At 37.3% G+C, this 20,956-nt stretch overlaps 3 protein-coding genes across 12 annotated transcripts; 1 reads left to right on the top strand and 2 right to left on the bottom strand.

Moving 5' to 3' along the window:
• Window positions 1–320: 320 nt before the first annotated feature.
• kif23 (kinesin family member 23) lies at window positions 321–11,516 on the bottom strand. Of its 5 annotated transcripts, none has more exons than XM_055174149.2 (24): window positions 11,358–11,516; window positions 10,657–10,723; window positions 10,416–10,544; window positions 10,053–10,158; window positions 9,834–9,970; window positions 9,638–9,750; window positions 9,375–9,542; window positions 8,485–8,529; window positions 8,152–8,264; window positions 7,934–8,055; window positions 7,092–7,194; window positions 6,924–7,003; window positions 6,727–6,846; window positions 6,469–6,628; window positions 6,225–6,386; window positions 5,975–6,141; window positions 5,296–5,469; window positions 4,982–5,164; window positions 4,453–4,749; window positions 3,749–3,982; window positions 3,571–3,659; window positions 3,400–3,481; window positions 912–982; window positions 321–812 (listed from the first exon to the last, which is right to left on the bottom strand). In XM_055174149.2, exons 1-24 carry the CDS (start codon window positions 11,369–11,371, stop codon window positions 797–799), a joined length of 2,952 nt encoding a protein of 983 aa, XP_055030124.2. In that variant the 5' UTR covers window positions 11,372–11,516; the 3' UTR covers window positions 321–796. The 5 variants fall into 5 exon arrangements, with proteins under 5 accessions (XP_055030124.2, XP_073709703.1, XP_055030126.2 ...); XM_073853602.1 differs by lacking the exon at window positions 11,358–11,516 and adding an exon at window positions 10,804–10,822; XM_055174151.2 differs by lacking the exon at window positions 4,453–4,749 and having other exon boundaries at window positions 11,358–11,515.
• Window positions 11,517–11,778: 262 nt separating this feature from the next.
• On the bottom strand, window positions 11,779–16,454 carry paqr5a (progestin and adipoQ receptor family member Va). Of its 4 annotated transcripts, none has more exons than XM_073853607.1 (8): window positions 16,181–16,454; window positions 14,417–14,626; window positions 14,125–14,252; window positions 13,685–13,890; window positions 13,383–13,473; window positions 12,642–12,729; window positions 12,406–12,559; window positions 11,779–12,289 (listed from the first exon to the last, which is right to left on the bottom strand). In XM_073853607.1, the coding sequence occupies exons 2-8, from the start codon at window positions 14,468–14,470 to the stop codon at window positions 12,045–12,047; spliced, it is 966 nt and encodes a 321-aa protein (XP_073709708.1). In that variant the 5' UTR covers window positions 14,471–14,626; window positions 16,181–16,454; the 3' UTR covers window positions 11,779–12,044. The 4 variants fall into 4 exon arrangements, with proteins under 4 accessions (XP_073709708.1, XP_073709706.1, XP_073709705.1 ...); XM_073853605.1 differs by having other exon boundaries at window positions 13,383–13,509; window positions 14,417–14,637; window positions 16,181–16,446; XM_073853604.1 differs by having other exon boundaries at window positions 13,383–13,509; window positions 16,181–16,446.
• Window positions 16,455–16,842: 388 nt separating this feature from the next.
• ddb2 (damage-specific DNA binding protein 2) lies at window positions 16,843–20,956 on the top strand. Of its 3 annotated transcripts, none has more exons than XM_055174153.2 (11): window positions 16,843–16,967; window positions 17,156–17,308; window positions 17,448–17,569; window positions 17,723–17,914; window positions 18,843–19,009; window positions 19,404–19,503; window positions 19,582–19,759; window positions 19,887–20,032; window positions 20,118–20,273; window positions 20,398–20,443; window positions 20,531–20,956. In XM_055174153.2, the coding sequence occupies exons 2-11, from the start codon at window positions 17,161–17,163 to the stop codon at window positions 20,797–20,799; spliced, it is 1,524 nt and encodes a 507-aa protein (XP_055030128.2). In that variant the 5' UTR covers window positions 16,843–16,967; window positions 17,156–17,160; the 3' UTR covers window positions 20,800–20,956. The 3 variants fall into 3 exon arrangements, with proteins under 3 accessions (XP_055030128.2, XP_055030129.2, XP_055030130.2); XM_055174154.2 differs by lacking the exon at window positions 18,843–19,009 and adding an exon at window positions 18,167–18,312; XM_055174155.2 differs by lacking the exon at window positions 16,843–16,967 and having other exon boundaries at window positions 17,166–17,308; window positions 17,755–17,914.

Here is a 20,956-nt window from a genome sequence, read left to right as displayed (position 1 = left end):
ATGAGAGATAATAATAGTGATGCCTTGCATAAATGCAAGCACCACTAATAATAATAAGCTTAGATCGAAGAACAGTATGTTGGCTTTGTCAAGCCAACATAATAAGTTTAGATACAACAACAGTATGTTGGCTTTTTCAAGCCAACATAATAAGCTTAGATCGAAGAACAGTATGTTGGCTTTGTCAAGCCAACATAATAAGTATGAGCAATAGTAATAGTGATGCCTTGCATAAATGCAAGCACCACTAATAATAAGTTTAGATACAACAACAGTATGTTGGCTTTTTCAAGCCAACATAATTACACAAGCTGAACATATTCAGCATCAAATGCTGTTTATTAACAGTTTTTGTCTGCAGCGATATAATACAAGTGAGAAATACAGAGTGCTTCTCCAAGGTGCTGCCTACTTGTACTGCAAGTCATAAAAATGACTACACAAAAATAATTTTAAAGAAAACACCAGCAAACGTTTTGATCGTCCTAACTGCCCAAATACAAAATAGAGTACATACAAAAAAAGATACAAGCAAGTAGTTGTGTTCAAGTGACAGCTAGAAAATGAAACATTTGCAAAACATTTTGTATTTAAACCCACCAAAAGACCTTCATTGTACACATGAACAGCAAGACAAAAACAGCTTTGGTGAAGTTGTCTAAATTATAAAAAGACTTTTTTACATATAAAAGCATCTTAAAAAGTTAAATATTATAAAGTGAATTTGCTATTGCACACAGTGATGAGAGGCTTTAACAGAAAAGGACTCGTCTGTGATGGCAATGCGAGTGCAGTCTTAAGGCTTTCTGCGCCTGTAAAACAAATTTTATAATCATTAAGATTCTTTCCTTTTTTGGTCACTGGTGTGACCAAGGACAAGTTAAATATTTTTATAAGTAAACGGAGCTTACTTTTGATATCCATGGTGTTGGTATCCAGGTCCCAGATTTGAGCCAGCTCTCATCTCAACAGCCACAGAGCACTAGAGAACACAAATAAAAATGAGGTCAGGAAAAAAGACCTGAATCGCAACGCCTACAATAATATAGATTGGTAAACATATTAACAAAAACTTTCCAACAATGTGCAAAAAATTCTCCCTCCCTGAGGTCCACTTATTTATATTTTAAAGGGAGATTTTTTTGTGAACTCTGTCATCATTTACTCTTCCTCAAGTTGATCCAAACCGGTATAAATTTTGTTGTATTGCTAAACATTTATTTTGAAAAATGTTAACCAAACAGATCAGGGGCACCATTCACTTCCATAGTATTATTTTCTTTCCACTATAAAAGTCAATCTGCTTGGATACTAATATTCTTAAAGGATTAGTTCATTTTCTTAAAAAATATCCAGATAATTTACTCACCACCATGTCATCCAAAATGTTAATGTCTTTCTTTGTTCAGTCGAGAAGAAATGATGTTTATTGAGAAAAACATTCCAGGATTTTTCTTATTTTAATGGACTTTAATGGACCGCAACACTTAACAGTTTGATGCAGTTTAAAATTGCCGTTCATAAGACCCTTATGCCTTGTTTGGGATTGACCCTAAACAATCCCAAACAAGGCATAAGGGTCTTATCTAGCGAAATGATTTTCATTTTTGGCAAGAAAAAAAAGCACTTTTAAACCACAACTTCTCATTTTCCTCCGGCTGTGTGACGAGGCAGCGCGACCTCACGTAAAATGTCATTACGTCAAGAGGTTACGGATGAGGTATGCAAAACTACGCCCCAGTGTTTACGAGTGTGGAGAAAGAGGACCGTTCCGACGTTGTTGTATTTGGAATGATACCAATTAATGTCTTTGTGTTAGTTTATTGTTCAAAAATGGTCCGCAAATGTGCGTTTCATATATGTAACACTTGACCTTTCCACAGAATTAAGGAATTACGTGAGGTCGCGCTGGCTTGTCACACAGCCGGAGGAAGAATGTGTGGTTTAGAAGTGCATTTTTTATTTTTCTTGCCAAAAATGACAATCGTTTCGCTAGATAAGTCCCTTATGCCTCGTTTGTGATCATTTTGAGTCCTTTGAAGCTGCGTTAAAACTGCAATTTTTAAATGCATTAAATGCATTAGTTTTGGGGTCCATTAAAGTGAGAAAAATCCTGGAATGTTTTCCTTAAAAACAGTACAGTATTTCTTCTCGACTGAACAAAAAAAGACATCAACATTTTGGATGACATGGTGGTGAGTAAATTTTCTGGATTTTTTTTAAGAAAATGGATTAATCCTTAAAATATTTTCTTTTATATTCAGAAGAACAATGAAATTGTTTGCTTGGGATAGTTCAAGCAAACATTCTGTCATTTACTCACCTTTAAGTAAATTGAGCTTTAAATATCCTGACTAGGGCTGGGCAATAAAATGTTGTTGTTTTTTTAAACGTGGTCGATTCAAAATCGATTCTCAAAGGCCACAAATTTTTTTTTTCACATTTCCACAAACATTAAACATAAGATTACATTAATCTAATTACTAGTCTTATCCACTAGATGTCACCCTCTTTTTTGCATTGCACAATGTTACCAAGAAGCGAGAGGTGAGCCTGTCATTCATTCAGTGCTTAAAAATGGCAGTTTCAGGTGCTTCGTCGACGTTGATGCCACCTTCACATAAAAAGTCAGAGGTATGGAACCATTTAAAGGGGACAGAGAATGAAAAACCATTTTTGCCTTGTCTTTGTTGAATAATGGTAGTCTACTCACATTCACAAACATACAAAAAGTGCTAAACATGCTAAACATCTCAGTCTCATAGAAATTCCTCTTTTAGAAATGTCAGCCAGAAAACGGCCCAATCTGAAAAACTGATGCTTATGACATCACAGGCATCTAACTGCCCTTCCACTTTAAAATAATTGGCTACATTTTTTGAGTGGCAGCAAAGTCAGCCAATCAGTAATGAGATTGCAAGTTAAGCCAGTAGGGGGAGCCAAATAGGTGCAAAACTACTTGTTTAAAATCCCCCACCCTAATAGAGCTATCTGAGAGGTTTTTAGGAAGCTTCTAAGGCATTACAGACCCAAACAAAATTTTTTTTGTCTACATGTCGCATCACAGAACAAGGATAAATACTCCGTTCAATCATTCTATGTCACCTTTAAGATTTCGCAAAAGCAAGACGACGACAGTGTTGTGGCTCTTAATTTCTTTTTATTAATTACCCAATTGTAAACTTCTGTTCTTTTTATAAATATAGTATTTGTATTAAATCTATATACATTATTTAATTCAACTCAGAGTATAAAAATCGACCCGAGAATAGGAACCGAAAATCGAATCGATCTGGAACATCTGAATCGATACCCAACGCCAATCTTGACCATACTAAACATGCAATTTGTGTTTGTTACACATATCTGTAAAAAGGCAAACAATGGGCAAAAACTTACCCTTGTCTCCACATCAGTCCAGTTCCCATCCATAGGCTCACCCTCAGGGGTGGAACCAGACCCTGATGATCGCCTCTTACGACTAAAAACCAAACACATAGCAGTTCATTTGACCATTCTAAAAATATACTGCGATCACTGAAAATCAACTGCTTAGCAAAAACAAATCACCTGGTGGGAACGGGGATTTCTTGCTTGAGGGTTTCAATATCTGTGAACTGAACTGCCTGTCCTCCACCTCTCGTTTTGAACACTTCACCCTAATACAAAGCAATAAAACACAATTACAAACTTATATTTTAAATATTTTATATAGGTTGCTTTATATAGGAAGGCAAGATGTACTTGCCTTAATTAGCTTGGTCTGAATCTCCCCATCTGAAGCCACCTCCTGGTGAGTCAAAACGTATTTGTCACACTTGGACAGAGCCTTTTCACTAGGAGCCGACACTTTGATGGCATTGGGGAGGTTTGGCTGCATGACTGTATCCAGTTCCACATTAGTGGTGGGTTTGTGATCGACCCACCTCTCTCCACCTGCGGAGTGCGAGCGTCTGTGTAGAGGCCGAACTGGCGGCACAGTCTATTCAATTAAAACACAAGCACAGTGAGACAAACAGGACATGGGGCTAGAGCCTGCTGTAGCGTATGTGTTAGTGCAAAAACTCAAGCACAAACTAAACAGAAGCTGTTACAACATAAAACATGCACAGCAAAGGATAAATCTGTTGTTCAGTCACCTGGTTTTAAACTTTTGCTCAACTTGTTACATGGTTTAAGTGATTTGTATACACAACACTGTGGTGTTATGCTCAGGAGTAACAGATAACAAATAAGATTTAAACAATTTATTTGTCTAAAAGTGCAAAACGGCAATCACACATGATTACATGATAATGGTTGAAATAAGCAACACATCCATCAGTTATTTTACACACAGATCATCAACGTTACATTCAGTGAGAAACTGATCAGAGACCTGTAATAGACATTAGCTATTTTAAATGTCCCGTTGCGACTCTACCTACAACTACAGCAAGATACTCCACTGACCATGTGATCAGCTTCCTCTAGGTCTACATCTGCTGGCTGGGCAGGCACTTCATATTCTTTGGACCAGCACCTGCCTCTCCTTCTTCCAAGACTGTTGGGAAGGCCCTGAACTCTCTTCCTACTGTCTGGAGGTGACTGGCTACCCTGCCTGGGACACTGTGGGACTCCCTGCTCCCATTCAGAGATGCAGGAGGCCACAGAAACACTGCCTTGTCTGGGGGAGGAAGGAGCTGGCCTGACCATCTGAGTGTAGTTATATATGGGCTCCAGGGATGACTGGGAGCTATCGTAGGAAGACTGCAAACATTGGATTAGTACACAAGGTTCGCATGCAACATACACACACACCAATACATTAAAAACAGAATTTACAACATTAAAAACCATGCACAAAAAGTAAAGTGCGCCAAGTATATATACACACACATGCGCTGCACAGCAAAGCATGCAAAAACAGAGGCTTGTTTAGTAGGTTAGACATGAAATCAAAGGTTCAAGCAGTCTAAAAGCGCAATTCAGTTAAACGTACGGGAACCGGCGATGGTGAGGCGGATCTTTTGGGGGGAACTTTGTCCTTTTCTCTAGAGGGCCGCTGGGGCTGCCGGTTTTCTGGTTTCCCCTCTGTCACGATGGCTTTGAGCTGCTTCAGTTTTTCGTCCTTTACCCAGAGCTTGTTCTGCATCTCTAGCTGCTTGGCATTTACCCGCCTCTCCTGCACAAACAAACAGGCTCTATGAACATGGGCAAAACAAAACTGCACGCATTACAAAATCTAAAAAAAATATATGATTTACCAGGCAGTATCAAACATATGGTCTGAAATGAAGGCATATTAATACTCTCACACTCCTTCTCCCACTTAAGCTTGGCATCACTGACCATGCCCTGCATGCGGGTTTCCATGCGTCTCTTATCAGACAGTTCCCTCTGAAGCCTATGTTCCCGGCTTTCCAATTCCTGCTGTAGAGATCGCTTGTCCTCTTCATAGATGTTGGTGGTTTTCTGCAAAATGTCAATCTGCACGAAGAGGAACCCATTTAAGAAGCCTTTCAGTACCATAAGCTTTTGTCTTAATATAACCCAAACCTTGGAAACATTATTTTAGCAAATATATCTCAATTAAAGGAAAACACCACCGTTTCCAATATTTTACGAATACTAAAGTTTTAATTTGTGCCACCATACTTACTCGTGTAACTACTCACGTAACAGTCTTTAAATAGGGAAAACATGGAAGTGTTTGGTGGCTTCTAAATTTATCCCTGTTTGGAGCCATAGGAACAAATGGGGCTAGGCTAAATGCTAACACATTCATGAGGCGCTGTACAAAGATTAAAAGTGCACGCATTGAAAAAAGATAGGAATGTATTAATTTGTCTAAGTTGAGGTAAGAACATAGTCAAATATTGAAAAAAACTGTGGTGTCTTTCTTTATAGTGACTCATGTTGTGAAATGTTTTTCGCTGCCAATTTCATGTCGCAAGTGCTTCCATCTACCAAGTTTTTGACAATGATCGAGTACCTTGTACTCCAGCATCTTGGACTTCTTTTCCAGACGATCGATCTCGTTCTTCTGGTTCTGGATCATTTTGTCCTTCTCGCCAAGCTTGCCACGCTGCTCGCTGATAACGTTTTCTTTGGAAAGGATATTACCATCCTGCTCTTGAAGCACGGATTTCAGCATGTTGGCTGAAACATAAAAGTCAAAAATATTAATATATTTCTTCTCTGAAGTCAAAATGTCAATTTTTCAATCAAACTGATAAATTTACCAGTTTTATTGTACTCCTCAACCATCATCTGGCGAATCTTATGCCTCTTCTCAAGTGCTTCTATAAGTCTGGGTAGAGTAACATCATCATTAGGACCAGAGATCTCACAGGGAGGCAGTGCGGGAAAGGACAGCAGCAGTTGGCTAAATACTGATGGAGACTCTGCAAAGCACATAGTCACAAGTCAGACAAAACATGTACATATACAACATATAAAGGCACGAAATGGCTTGGTTCACAGTACCTCCATCTATAGGACCTCCTCGTTCGTCTAGCCTGCGGGTCAGTTCCTCTTTAAAGGCCTGATTCCTCTGTCGGCGGCCAGCAGCAAAGCCACAAATGGGTCTGTCAACAGGGCGGGCCACTTCGACCTCCTGAGTCATCTCAGCGAAACGCATCACAAGCTACATGCAAGAAATGCAAGATCAACCCAGTGGCCCACCAAACAACACATGAACAGGATATTTTACAAAAACTTTGATCATCGTCTGACATGGCTTACCAGGGTCTCCTCATAATCATCAGCTTTCGGATTGACACAAACTACCATTCGTACTTTGCCTTCCCCATCAAAGTAGTTTTTGAATAGATGAGTTACTTTAGAATCTCTGTATGGGACCATCTGAGAAGAGAGAGGACAGTGTTTTAATGGTGAATTAGTAAAATACATTTAAAGACAGGCATGTAGTGCACACAAACCTTGTTCGTGCCACACATCTGGTTTTCTCTCAGAACCTCGATACATGTGCGGAGAGTCATTAAAGACTGATTGATGTTGCCTGTTTAAAGAAACATTTGGTCTTCAAATAAAACAATTGCCAAAATTGTTTAGGTATTCATTCTCAGGTCTTTGTCCCAATGTCTGACCTGCTTCACGAAGACGGTTTCCCTCTGCCCGGGTCCTGCTGGTGCGTTCACTACCAGCCAGATCCACCAGACACAGCTGACTTACGTTCACCTGATTCTTATCCTGAAACAGGTAAGACACTGTTAAATTGACCTACATAAACATGGTCAAAATTCAGATCCCAATAACAGAGATACATTTGCTGTGCTAAAGCCTCAACCCCATTGTGCCTCCACACTTACAGCTTTAATAAAAGATTCACAGGTTTCTCATGTTATTCATAAAAAATGTCATATATAACATCAAAAAGTTAATAGGTGAACCAGTTCTCACTAGAGGATGCAAAAGTCCCTAAAATTTCACATTCAAACAGGATTCACCTCTGAGTGCCAAAATAATTTGCCTTTAAGAATATTTGGAATTAAAGGGATAGTTTACCATAAAATAAATTCTGTCATCGTTTACTCACTTTTGTGTTGTTACAAACCTGTATAAATTTCATTGTTCTGAGTAACACAAATGAATATATTTATAACAAAATCGTTTGTGGACCCCATTTACTTCCATAGTAGGAACAAAGAATACTATGAAAGTAAATGGGGTCCACAAACGGTTTGGTTACAAACATTTCTTAAAATATCTTCCCTTGTGTTCATCAGAACAAAGAAATTTATGCGGGTTTGTAGTAACATAATTGAGTAAATGAAGACACAGTTTTCATTTTTGGGTGAACTACATTTTGGTGTGGAAATTTAACTAAAGGCAAAACTTGAGTTAAGAACCATTTTATAGATAAAACATTTTAGCCATTTTTGTTAACCCAGACTCAATAGAAAAGTTTTTGGGCATTGCTGGTACTGACCTGAAGCACATTGTCCCCATCTGCATCCAGAGGTGCTTGTGCCAACTTAATAATGAACACACTATGAGAGCGACTGGACTCACGGTTCAACTGTGTGTTAGCGATCCTCCGTTTCTTCTGACCTGTGTCAGAACGCAAAAATGTCATACAATAACACTGGATGTTAACCAAAAACCAAGTTAACAAGAAAACATCACCAGACAGGCACATTAGCTCACCTCTCCAAAAGACTTCGAAAGCTTCCTCAGTTGACTTGACCTCCACCTCAGTGCACCCTGCCACATACATGTTGTGATTTTGATCTTCACGCAATAATTTGGATTGTGGTGGTCTGAAATGTGAAATTTAGAATGATAAAATTTCTGTAACCACACAGGGAAGGAAAACTAAGTCAACCGGCAACTAAAACAAAAGCACAAGACACAGCCAAGACAAAGCGGACACATTCACTAGAAGCACTTAAAAGCAGTAAAGCAGGATGCGCACAACAGCTACACAACCATAAGCCAAAAAAATGACAAGAGGCAGAAAGTCTGTCTCTGGCCACGTACATGAACTCAGTGTTGCTTCGCAGAGGTGTGCCTGCACCATTCCACCTAATGAAGAAACAAAATAAATGCATCTATAAACTAAACTCAAACATTTCTAGGGGAGCGTGTACAGCAAAGCATTTAAACGTGGCTGAAAATGCCAGGCCGATGCCAACTGTGGGTGCTTGTCAGCGCTTTGGTTCATGAGATTCTTCGTTTTTATTTATCAGTCATAAAACAATGCGCCAGTTGGTTGTTGTGATATTTGTCCAGCCCCTCCTCCACTGTGATTGGACGGTTGAATGAAAAGTGAAATTGACAAGCTGAGCGTTTCACAATGCAAAAAACAAAATGCAGTGCCGGTGCGCAGCTTGGAAAAAACACGCAAGATGCTGCAGTTTCTGAAATGCACAGCGCTTCCATTGGAAAAAATTGAAACACCTTGGTGTGCACGCCCCCTTAAAGTTAAATAACTGAAAATGGGACTCTAGACTAATATACTGCCCAGGCAAATTATGTAGTTATCTACTGATATCTACATGACTGCTTAACAGAGTAAAGTGTTATTTTACTCTCCAAATCAGTTTAAATATCCACTAACAGCCAGTGGTGTAAATGGATAACTGGTCCTAAATTCATTTAGTTAAAAAAGTAACTAGAATAAAATGGACTTCATAAAGTTGTACATCTCATGTGAAACCATTATACTGACCCTATCTATCTAGGAAGTGTAAAAACCCATATCAGTCGACACTTCTGATCATATAAAATTCATTTAAAAAAGTATAACTCCACTTTTTATTGAAAGGTGGATGTCAATAAAACATACAGTAAAGACACAGTCGAATTAAATTCAAATTAAAGTAATCTACTCCAATGTAGTCAACACTAAACATCACAAGCAAACTTACTTGGGCTTTATTGGGTCAAAGGGAGTCTCTTCCAGGAGATCATAGATGTAGTTGTTGTAAATCTCAATGTAAGAGACAAAGACACTGTAGCTACTATCCTCATCCACTCCATCAGCCTTACAAGCCTCTTCTGGACTGATCATGTCAGCAAACTCTGGGTCTATTCGCCTACACAAAAACAAACACCCAAACCAATATATTCAGAATCTGAATAAAAATAAATACTCAGACAGCTTAACATAACTCAAATTCCAATAAATTACCTTGTTGTTGGAGTTTTCGGTACAGTTGTCTGACTGTCTCGCTTTTGTCGGTCCAGGAGTGCGTCTACCTGATTTTGGACCTCCATGCCATTTTTATCATCAGGCTTGAAAACCTGATAAGGGAAAGATCAAAGTACTTCAACGAGGTTGGAGGATTTTTTTCTCAAAAATAAAAATAATTTACAAATGTACTCACATATCTCTTGGCCTGGTAGGGACCGATGCTGTTGAATATCATGTCGAGTGAACGCGGAAGCAATCCACCCTGACCCGGATAACCAGTCATTGTAAACGTTTTACCACTGCCAGTAACACCATAGGTGAACAACAGACCTTGTTGAGGGGGAAAATGCTTTCAGTCAGTCAACTACCATCATATTAAATCCATCAATATAAAGGAGCATATTTATTTTACCATTTTTACAGTGAATGAGGTCTTCCACTAAAGGCTTGGCGACATCTTCAAACAACTCCATCTGTGTTGTCTTGATTCCAAACACTTTTTTGAAGGAGTATTGTGTCTAAAATGGAAATTATACAATTATTTTAGTATGTCCACAAACCTGGACCTACACACACAACTGTTGTAGAATGCTGTACAGTACTAAAAAAAAACAGTCATATCCCTTTCAGATAGCATGAAGGCAAATAAATTATTTGAGAATTTTCGTTTTTAGATAAAAAAAAATTTTGAGGGCATCCAAAAGAGACACATTTATTAAAAAGGCAAGCACACTACACTAAATTGTTTTCCCAAACTGTCAGAGCAGGCACGAACCTCTTTGTATTCCCCATTCCTGTTGGCTTTGAGCCCATCAGGGGCATGCAACTGAATTGTGGTGTTGCTTATAACCTCAATACAGCATTCCTCATCTTCTGCACCAAGTGGTCGCACACGACAATACACCTGCAAAACACACATTCGACATAAAAAAAAATAGTATAATGCACTACGTTTGATCAGTATATTCCAAATTAATGTATTATTTGTCATATTTTGTGAGCAACAAACGACGTACTCCAACAGGGTCCTTCTGGTTGTTAGAATTCTTTTTCGGCGGAGGGCGCCGGGGCGTCTTGCCCTTCCTATTATAAAAGTAAACAAATTAACATTCACAAAGTAAATGCGTTTTATTCAACTTTTACCCTAAGTTACCAGCTCTTACATTTTACATAGTCCAGCCACAAAGTCAGAAAAGGATAAGTACGTTAATTAAGCAGGTGTTTTGACTAGATTAGCGTAATCGGTAAAAATAAAAACATATATATCTGAAAACATAATTTATTACATAAACGGGCAAAGAAATCGTTTTCCATTGCGCTTGGTCACTCGAAAAAGCCTTAACGTTACAATGAAAGGAAGCAGTGTTTTCAACGAAGTACTCAAATAGACTCTGCTTGGTCGGCAGTTTTATTACAACTGTTAAGCAGACTTATTAAACCAAACGCTCGTTATTGTATTTAGGTTAACGTAAAACCAAGACACAATAAGAAAATAAACCTCCAACCTATTAAGAAACCATAATAAGAAACTTGAGATATATAAATGGATAATTAACCGAGTGTCGTTACGTTAGTTAGCTAGCAATGTCTGCTAACGTTACAAAACATTCAACGTCTTTGGACACAAACAAACCCCGTTTTTACAATAATAAGAACTCTTAGCGATTTATCGTCAGTGTAAACAATGTCTAGTTAAAATAGGATGAAATATACATACATTTGCCTGATCATGCTGAGATGTTTTAGTTTAACTTAGCGATGCCGTTGCCTTCTTGTCCATGCATAAAATCCGCAATTCAAACGTTCCCTCTACTTCGTCAGAAACAGATTTTTCAAATGTGGCCAATCAGCGAGCTGAGCCGCAACTCAAACAAACGGAAGTCCCGCCCTAATCACCGACTTATTTGATACTGACAATTTCCGGTATACAAAATTCCAGCTCTAGCACCCTCTGAAAATATCTAAAAAATATAAAAAGTAAATACAACGTTCTTTGCCTTTCTTTACGGACCAATTGTATATGTTTATTTAACCATTAAATATTTTATACTTAGTGTTTTTAAAGGCACTCATATAAAAATAAAATCTTAATGTAACGTTAAATGAATCGGAAACATGAATGCAATGGAGTACCAATGTAACGTTATACAATCAAATTATATTTTTATTATCTAACATATTTATAAACCCAACAATATTTAAATTATTTACAAACAGTAATCGTACATAAACAGTGTTCAAAAGGTTGATTATAAAATAGGTCTAAAAAATTTTTTTATTAATTTGTGGAAATGTTAAAGTGGAAAATTAGATAAACAAATAATCGAAAATAGATAAATTATACAATTTTGTGGCCTCTTTCATCTTGTTCGTGAGCAAGTGTTTTCATTATACACATAAGAACTCATGTCACTTCTTTCTTTCGTTCCTTCATCCTTCTGTTGGAGAATAGTGCCATGCTGAAGAAATAAATTATACAAAGACTGCTGGCCACACAAAGGAATGCTGCTCCTGCAGTGTTTAAAAAGGTGATTGGTTGCAAATGAGCATGAAGCCACTGCCTCCGTGCAGCCATGTCCAGTTCAATGGCAGTCATCTGGAAATATGTGGCAATAATAGCAAATACATGGAAGAGTTGATGACTGTGACCTGTGAATGACACATAAAAAGAGCATGATTTGAAGTTCTTTAAGTTTACCAATAGTTTAAAATGACAGCCACTGGTGCGTTTTCTGACTTTATGATGTTTAGCTTAAGCAAGTAACCTATGTAGTCAAAACTGCCGGGAGCCAAGCGTTCAGGCAGATGTGTGGCAAAAAGAAAACCGGTGAGAAGAGTCAGCGTTGTGTGCTGGTAATGAACCGCACTGGCCTCATTAACTGTGCAACCCTCACCAACGCACACAAAAATTCTATAAAAAAAAAAGTATTACAAATACTTCTATACAATAACAATCAAATCAATAATTAAAAAAATTGACCAAAGCACTTACTCTATAAAATAGAGGAATATTGTCAAAGAGATATGGATAGACAAAGGCCATTACCCGCAGAAATTTGCATATTCTCTTGTCTAATTTCTCAGAAAACCTTGAAAAGCATTGTTGTATTATTAAATAATAGATAGTTATTTATATATTCCAGATAATTAAAAAAATCTTTAAGATAATTGTTCTGAAAAAGACAAACCAGGTCAAATAAAGAAGTGGTTAGTTTGACATTTGTTCAAAAGGGTTCTCTTTGAGAACAATCTCTCGAACTATGAAGGGCTCAGATGCAAAAACCACTAAATGCCACCTCCATCAAAAATAAGATAATCATATTAAATGAATGCTCTTGGCACATATTATATGTTTATCAAATATCTTTGCATCTGCTTAATATCGGTTTGTTGGCAGAATTTGTTAAACGACACATCGCTTTTTCAACAAAGAGTTTTTTACCAGGTTAAAGGAGGTTTACTAAATATATATGGGGATATTTTTGAGCCTTTTACTTTTTTCAGAAAGGACAGTGAAGCAAGAGAGATAGGTTTGAACTGGGAAACAACGTTTTTGATAAAAAAAGCTTTTTTGGAGAGCTTTTTGCGACGAAACACAGTCAAATAAAATGACTATTGTCATTTGTGACAATAAGACATTTCAATTACTAACTAATCTTTTCATTGTCCTTAAAATAATGCACTTATATGGTATTGCATCTGAACTCTTAATAAATATTTTAATTTAAGTTAACTAGGATACCTTGAAAAGCAGGCCATTGTCGTGGAGATAGTGGAGTTGACAACAGCTACAGGAACATAGTACGTGTGAAAAGTGCTATTAACCCATTTATCTGGAAATGTGTAAAAGGAGTAGGTGATTGCAGAACCTGTTGATAACCAAGCACACAAACAAACAGACAAGAAAAACTACTATGTGAAAAAAGGTATTGATTGTGTTTTTATCAAGAGAATGTATTTTTAAGCATTAATTGCATGCTATATTATAACTGTAGTGGAAACAATAGGTCTATAAGTGTGTGTATCTCTGAATACTCTATTTACCAAGGCTGTAAAAGCTGAGTGCTCCATAATCAAAGAAGAAGCAAATGTGTCTGGCCTGTTCTGACATGATGCTAAAGGTGTGAGCACAGCTGGAAGCGAGTGGGTACACACAACATGACACTAGGAACACCAGCAGGGGCCAGGTGAAAGGATCTTGCCAATCATCCTGAATCAACACCACTGTCAGCAGTTTCCATAAGAAAAACCTTGCAAAAAACAGCCCCTCAATTAGCAAACAACATACATTAAAGGTTAGATGTGTCAAAGCCATATTACAATAGTGTCAAGTTAAAATTGGTGAGGTTTAAACCTAAACTATGACATTCCCTCTGTAATCACTGCACTATCCAATAAAGATATGAAGTAAAATGTATAATTAACTGATAAAACAATAGGAATATAAAAGTTCTCCTTAAAGAATATACAGAAAATATAGTTACCATGTAGGCAGAAAATGAGTCCAAATATTAAGGGTTTCATTTGTTAGCTGGAAAAGACTAAGCACACAGTCTTTGGCGGAGCTGCATGGGTGGCGATAACCCGACATGATGCCATCTTCATGAAAGACCTACCATGAGACAAAAGGTAAATGTATCTGCTTTACTTTACTAGGGTCACCATAACTTCATGTACACATTCCCAGTGTAAAGCACAGGTGCATGCAACATACACAGAAGTGCAGTACAATGACATTTCTTGCAAATGAGCAGTAGCATTGAAAACCTTTCTTACTTTAGGAACTTGGTTGATGGTGAACACTTGAGGTAGCTTGATGAGGTTGAGCATAGTAAAGGAAAGCACCACTAGTTACAAGGTGGAGAGACGAACTGCCATCTACAGAGATTATTGATGTCTTTCGATTACTTTAGAAGTCTTCTTCAATTGTCTGTGAAGTCCAGTTACAAACTTTTCTCCAAGGGTGGATTAAATGTCTCCAAAGGTCTGTTACAAAACTTTTATAAACAGCAGTTCAACAAACAGAATTGCATAACCCAAGTCATAAACTTGCATATTGTAGAAGAGCCGAGGACAAAGAACAAACTTCCGTCTGCACTTTTCAAATATAACTTAGTATATATTATAATATAACATACTATATATTTTGATAAATTATTGTTAGAAAAAAAACTGCAACTGATTACAGTTGTATTTGTAATATACTAGTCAACATTTAAGTGGATCAAAACCGTTTTTACCAATGCCCATACTTGTCTTAGGACAACTTTGATGAACTTTTTTTGATCCACTTCAAATGTTGACTAGTGTATATACAAAGTCAAATTATACTATAGCTGGTTTACAATAATTTAAAACATAGCAACCATTATGCTCCCATTAATATTCTTTATATCTTTTACAATTATTTATTAGACAGAGGATTATCCAAAGTGACTTACAAATAAGAAAGCATTTAACATTTTTGTCAATTTAGGGTTAGGGTTAGAGATCTTAGATATTTATTGTTTTAAAGGAAAATTCATCTGGAAAAATAAGAAGTGAATGTAACTCATCACATGCCTGCTGGGATGTATTGTGCAATAATGAATTGGTAAACAATGAACTCAGAAGTACAATTATATAAAATCCACAGTGCGGGCACACACAGTTAACCAAATCATATGTATATGTGTGATAGGCAATGTTTAACTAGTTAAACCAGCTAAATTTTACATTAATATTTTGGTCTGTGTGCACAACCGTGCAAGTTCACTCATTAAAGGGGCTATGGCATGAAAATCTGACTTTTTTCATGTTTAAGTGCTATGATTGGGTCCCCAGTGCTTCTATCAACCTAGTAAATGTGAAAAAGATCAACCCAGTAAGTTAGTTTTGGTAAACCATTCTCTACAAGTACATGAAAAAATAGGTTGTTGAAATTTGGCTCTCCTTATGATGTCATAAGGAGCTCTTATTATAATAATACCACCCCTTAATTTGCACTATCCAACCACAGCACTGCCATTTAGTGCAGAGAAAAGCACAATTGAGTTTTAATTGCAACAAACCACCATCATTGTGATCAGTGTTTGCACTTCATCCGATCATTTGCATTTTAAAGGACACACCCAAAACGGCACATTTTTGCACACACCTACAAATGGCAATTTTAACATGCTATAATAAATTATTCATATGGTATTTTGAGCTAAAACTTCACATAAGTGCTCTGGGGACACCAAAGATTTATTTGACATCTTAAAAAAGTCTTGTGTCATGGCCCCTTTAAGTATAACCAAAAACACGTGAGTTGAATGGGTTGAAACTTTGAAAGTGCCATTATTAAAACCTTAACTAAATTGCCATATTTTAATGTTGTATGTTAATGACGTTCACATCAGTCGATATGTAACTGATAAAGGCTGCAAACAAAGCTATTCACCTAACCCTAACCCTAATCCTCATATAAGACCTTGCGTTATTACTAAAGTTTAGATAATACAAAAACAGTAGTTCATTAATAAACCGCGTTTAAATTCCATCCCTGTGCACACTTACCGTCCAGTGAAGATTAGCTTTTGGCGTTCAGTGTGTGAACTGAATAAACATACACTTAATGTTTCATTTTCGGTCATGACAATGAATGGCAAGTGAGAGAGAACATGCATTTCTTTGTTTTCGTTGTCAGCTGTAGCTCCTTGAGCGTCTGTGATTGGTCAACGCACGCAACGTCCAAGCCGCTAGGTGATGTCATACGCCGATCGGCCTGCGCAGCGCTCCGTAAAGTCGAACAAATTTTTCATTATTCAATCAGTTGCATTTAATTGCAGTTGCATTCGAGATCCCACTATATCCCCCTATGGACTGAATTTGTAAAAATAATAGTTATAACTGTATTGCATAAACAACAGATTATTTTACCTGTTGTGTGTATATGGTAAATGAAGAAAAAAACTCTGGTGGGAAAACCTAAAACTGCCTGATTCAAATCTGATCTGAGAAATAACATAAAATTGGACACCCCATACTATTCCATTCACAACAAAATAACCTGTATTAGAAATTTAATAAACAACATAGTGTTTAAACATGGAAATAAACCTTCAACTTACATCTGTGACATATCTGAACAATTTCCTGAAGATTGTTTTATATGGAAGAACCATTTTTTTTCATGTCAGGGACTGGAGCAAAAATCCATCCTAATATTTAGTGCCATCTAATGGTTAAAGCGTGCTTCTCCCTCAAAAGTTACAAAACAATCGTGTCTGACGTCACTGCATCGCATGTGTACTTGTGTAGAGGTGCTAAACTGCAAACATCTGCAAATAAACAGGGCTGAAAGGTGGGTTTAGTGTAATAAATGTAATACAAATATTTTCATGTAAGAAGCAAACAAAATGGCTCTGTTCGATCGTATGGTTAGAAACAGTTGTCTACAGTTTATCAACGATGTCGGTTAGCAGCTAACGTTAATGTTAACAGTTATGCAGCAACGTTTGACATGTAATGTTGTTTAAACAAAAACTTAAGGTGAAATGGCGAGAAGAAAAGCTCAAACGGAATCGGACCCTGCGAAACAGACGAAGAATGTGAAATCCAAAAAGAGAATCAATGAAGAATCATCTGAATCACTCTCCAAGAAACTGAAAGCCAAAAACGACGACAAGACGACACCCACAGCGGGTTTGCAAAGTTATATTACAATATTTAAATATGACAACGAGTACTCACTTAACCCAGTGTGATGTAATATGAGGACATGAAGCTAATCAGTAACAAGTCAGTAATCAAAAGTTAAACTCTGTTTTTTGTGACGTAACAGAAACCTACATAAAGGCAAGTGTGGGATGGATTGGAGGTCAAAAGAAATTGGGAAAAACTAGTATACTTCACTACATATACCAAAGCTCCCTCGGACAGAGCATCCATGCACAACTTCGGCAGGTACTGATAAGCATAATGTATAGCTGATTAATATAACTATAACTGGTTTTGCACAGGTACAGTCAACAATGCTAGTCATATTCTTCCCAACACTGTAGACATAAAGCAAACGAGCATAATTTCAGTCTGGTTACTCTCTATCCTGTATTATAGTGTCTGCAAGAGCCTTTTATCCGCTCTCTTAGAGACTACAGACTGCATCGCACAGCCAGCCCGTTTGACCGAAGAGTCACTTGTCTGGATTGGCACCCTACCCATCCCACTACTGTTGCTGTGGGATCAAAGGGTGGAGACATCATCCTGTGGGATTATGATGCACAAAATAAGAGAACCTTCATACAGGGGGTGAGTAGGGAAAGCAGAATTAGGATGAGGAAGTATGATTTTAATTTGCAATGGCCGACATGGCATAAGTGTCAGTAACCTTTTGTGGCATCACAATATTGTGAAGTTTCTAATGTGTGCTTTATTGTTTTGTACTCATCAGCAATTTTTAATTCAATATCATTTTGATTTAAACGTCACTGTCCAAATAAACAGTAAGTAAAAAATGCGGTTTTGGAAACTGCTCAGATTGTCCCTTTGTTTTTTATCTAGATGGGACCTGGAGATGCAATAACAGGCATGAAGTTTAACCAATTCAATAGAAATCAGCTGTTCACCTCATCTATTTGGGGTGCCACCACCCTGCGGGATTTCAATGGATCGGTTATACAAGTATTTGCTGAAACGAATTCATGGGAGTAAGCAAGATGCTTTATTTTAGTAGCAACCCTGAAATAAATAATGAGAGTTAGTTTACTTCATACGCACTGTTTATAGCCACGTTTATGCTAGGGTACTCCTAAAAGTAAAAAAAATAAAGTTCTGGTTATCGGTGTACTTGTTACACTGGTACCTTTAAGTCTTGGCATAGTTTTCAAATCTTCAATAGTGACTGAAAAGAGAGCGAAGAAAGAGAAAAATTTTACAAATTCATGTCATTGATGGAGTGGGCACTGAATTTGTTAATTTTGTGTATTTGAATGCTTTCAGATTGAAGGATGAGGTTTAAAGCTGGTTAGGATTGTTGTTGTTGTGTTGGTTTAGTTGCTGTATAAATTTAGGCTCAGGATATCTTTCAATAGCCTGTCCATTGACTCCTGCGGGGTGCTGTCTTATTCGCTACTGTCCAATTGGCTGCTGTCCCATGATTTATGTAATGGAGTCTTGTTGCGGCTGCTAGCTGCTGTAAAGCCTAACAAGCGTATGTTGTGTATTTGTGTGCATGCAGAAAGGCGCTGGTGACACCATTGGGGAGATGAAGTTTTGTCCCACAGATGTGTCCAAGGTCTATGTTGCTTCTGGTGATGGTACTATCTCAGTGCAAAGTTTTGAGGGCCTCCCAAGTCAGATACTGTCACGAACCCCAGACTGTGGCCATGATCACCATGATCTTTGGTGAGGACGCTGCTTGTGTGCTCAATAATGTGGGAAATATAGGCTTTTTATGCAGATGTGAGTGGCATGGAGTATATTGCGGTTCTGTTACTCTTATCCATGCAGTACAGATTGATTGTTGATTTGTTTGATTTCTACACTTTTTTTAACAAATTTTGTTAATTTACATGAGTGGTAATTTACCTTTGCGATTAGCAGTATACAGGGCTGTTGCTAAATTTCGCTAAAACGTTTTTAGGTAAGGGGTCCAATGGGCAGGCTATACTGTAAAGAACATTCCTAGGCGTTTATAAATTATCTATCACTTTTTGAAGTCTACCCTTTCAAATAAATTATAAAAATACACAAAAATATGCATAATTTGAGATTCTGAAATTTCACTCACCTCTTGTAGTTACTGGTACTGCTGTGTGGATGTGTCTGTAAGCCGTCAGATGCTTGTGACTGGGGATAATGCTGGAAGACTTCTTCTGCTAGGCCTGGATGGACATTCTGTAAGGTCCATTTTTAAAATTAACTTAAAAATGCATATCAGCTTCTAAAATATTTACATTTTTTGGCCATGTATTCAGATCTTGAATGAGAAATTGCACACAGGCAAAGTCACACATGCAGAATTCAGCCCTCGATGTGATTGGCTGTTGGCAACATCCTCTGTTGATGCTACAGTCAAGCTGTGGGACCTTAGGAACATCAAAGACAAAAACAGTTATTTGACTAAAATGCCTCACGAAAAACCAGTCAATTCTGGTAAGAGACAATATTTAATAATTGAAATATAAAAATGTGAGAAAGAAGTAAAACAAATCAGGATTTGTTTATAAGAAGTGATCTATAGATTACAACTATGATTTGATACCTCTCTCTCTCTCTCCAGCATATTTTAATCCCACTGATAGCACCAAGCTGTTAACTACGGACCAGATGAATCAGATCAGGATTTACTGTTCATATGACTGGTCCAAACCGGATCAAATTATTACTCACCCTCATCGACAGTTCCAGCACCTAACGTCCATCAAGGTCAGTGCTCCTAAACTGCAGATTTTAAAGTAAATTTGTATTGACATCATAGTTCAGGTAAGAATTTTTTTTTTCAAAATATTAGGCAACCTGGCATCCCATATATGACCTTGTCGTGGCTGGCCGCTATCCAGACGATCGTGTCCTTGTCAATGACAAGCGAACTATTGATTTTTATGATGCAAACAGTGGTAGGCTTGTGCATCAGCTCAGGGACCCCAATACCCATGGTATTATATCTGTAAGAACCCTTTTTATTAAATCAAAAATTATTTATGGACCAATGTAAACACTTAACTGTACTATTATAATGCATGCACCACACTTTTCCCGAAAATTTTACATGTTGATATACTATTTTTCAGCTCAACAAATTTAGTCCAACAGGGGATGTACTGGCATCAGGCATGGGTAAATGCAATTGATTAAATAATAATAAAAACAAAGTTAAATTAATGGATTCCTTTGTACCTGGAAAACTGTATACTTTCGTTACAGGGTTTAATATTTTGATCTGGAAGCGAGAGGACACACTGCTGAACAGTGTTCATGAAAAACAGGGATTTGCAGAGGAGACAGCGGAGAACAGTGGAGGCAGAGCTGGAACCTCCAGATCCCAAACCAGTGCTCGACAGCAATCACAAAGAGGCAAAAGAGCAACTGAAGAAAAAGCCAAGCTGAAGAAAAAGCTGTCATCACTGTCAACAACAGAGACCAAGGCCAGGAGCAAAACAGAGAGTAAGACTTTAAAGGCAAAGAAAAAGTGACAGACTAAGGACACTGGATTTCAAAATAGGATAATGAGCCAGTTTTATTAGTATATTTGTAATATTTCAATGTATAAAGTTCTTGTTTGATACGTTTCTATGGGACCTAAAATACATTTTATACAAAATCTGGTTATACAATAAAATATTTCTTTAA

This window comes from Misgurnus anguillicaudatus, chromosome 15, assembly GCF_027580225.2.
Source record: "Misgurnus anguillicaudatus chromosome 15, ASM2758022v2, whole genome shotgun sequence".
NCBI lineage: Eukaryota > Metazoa > Chordata > Actinopteri > Cypriniformes > Cobitidae > Misgurnus > Misgurnus anguillicaudatus.
The sequence above is the reverse complement of the archived record's forward strand: the minus strand, read 5'-3'. Positions and strand labels throughout refer to the sequence as shown.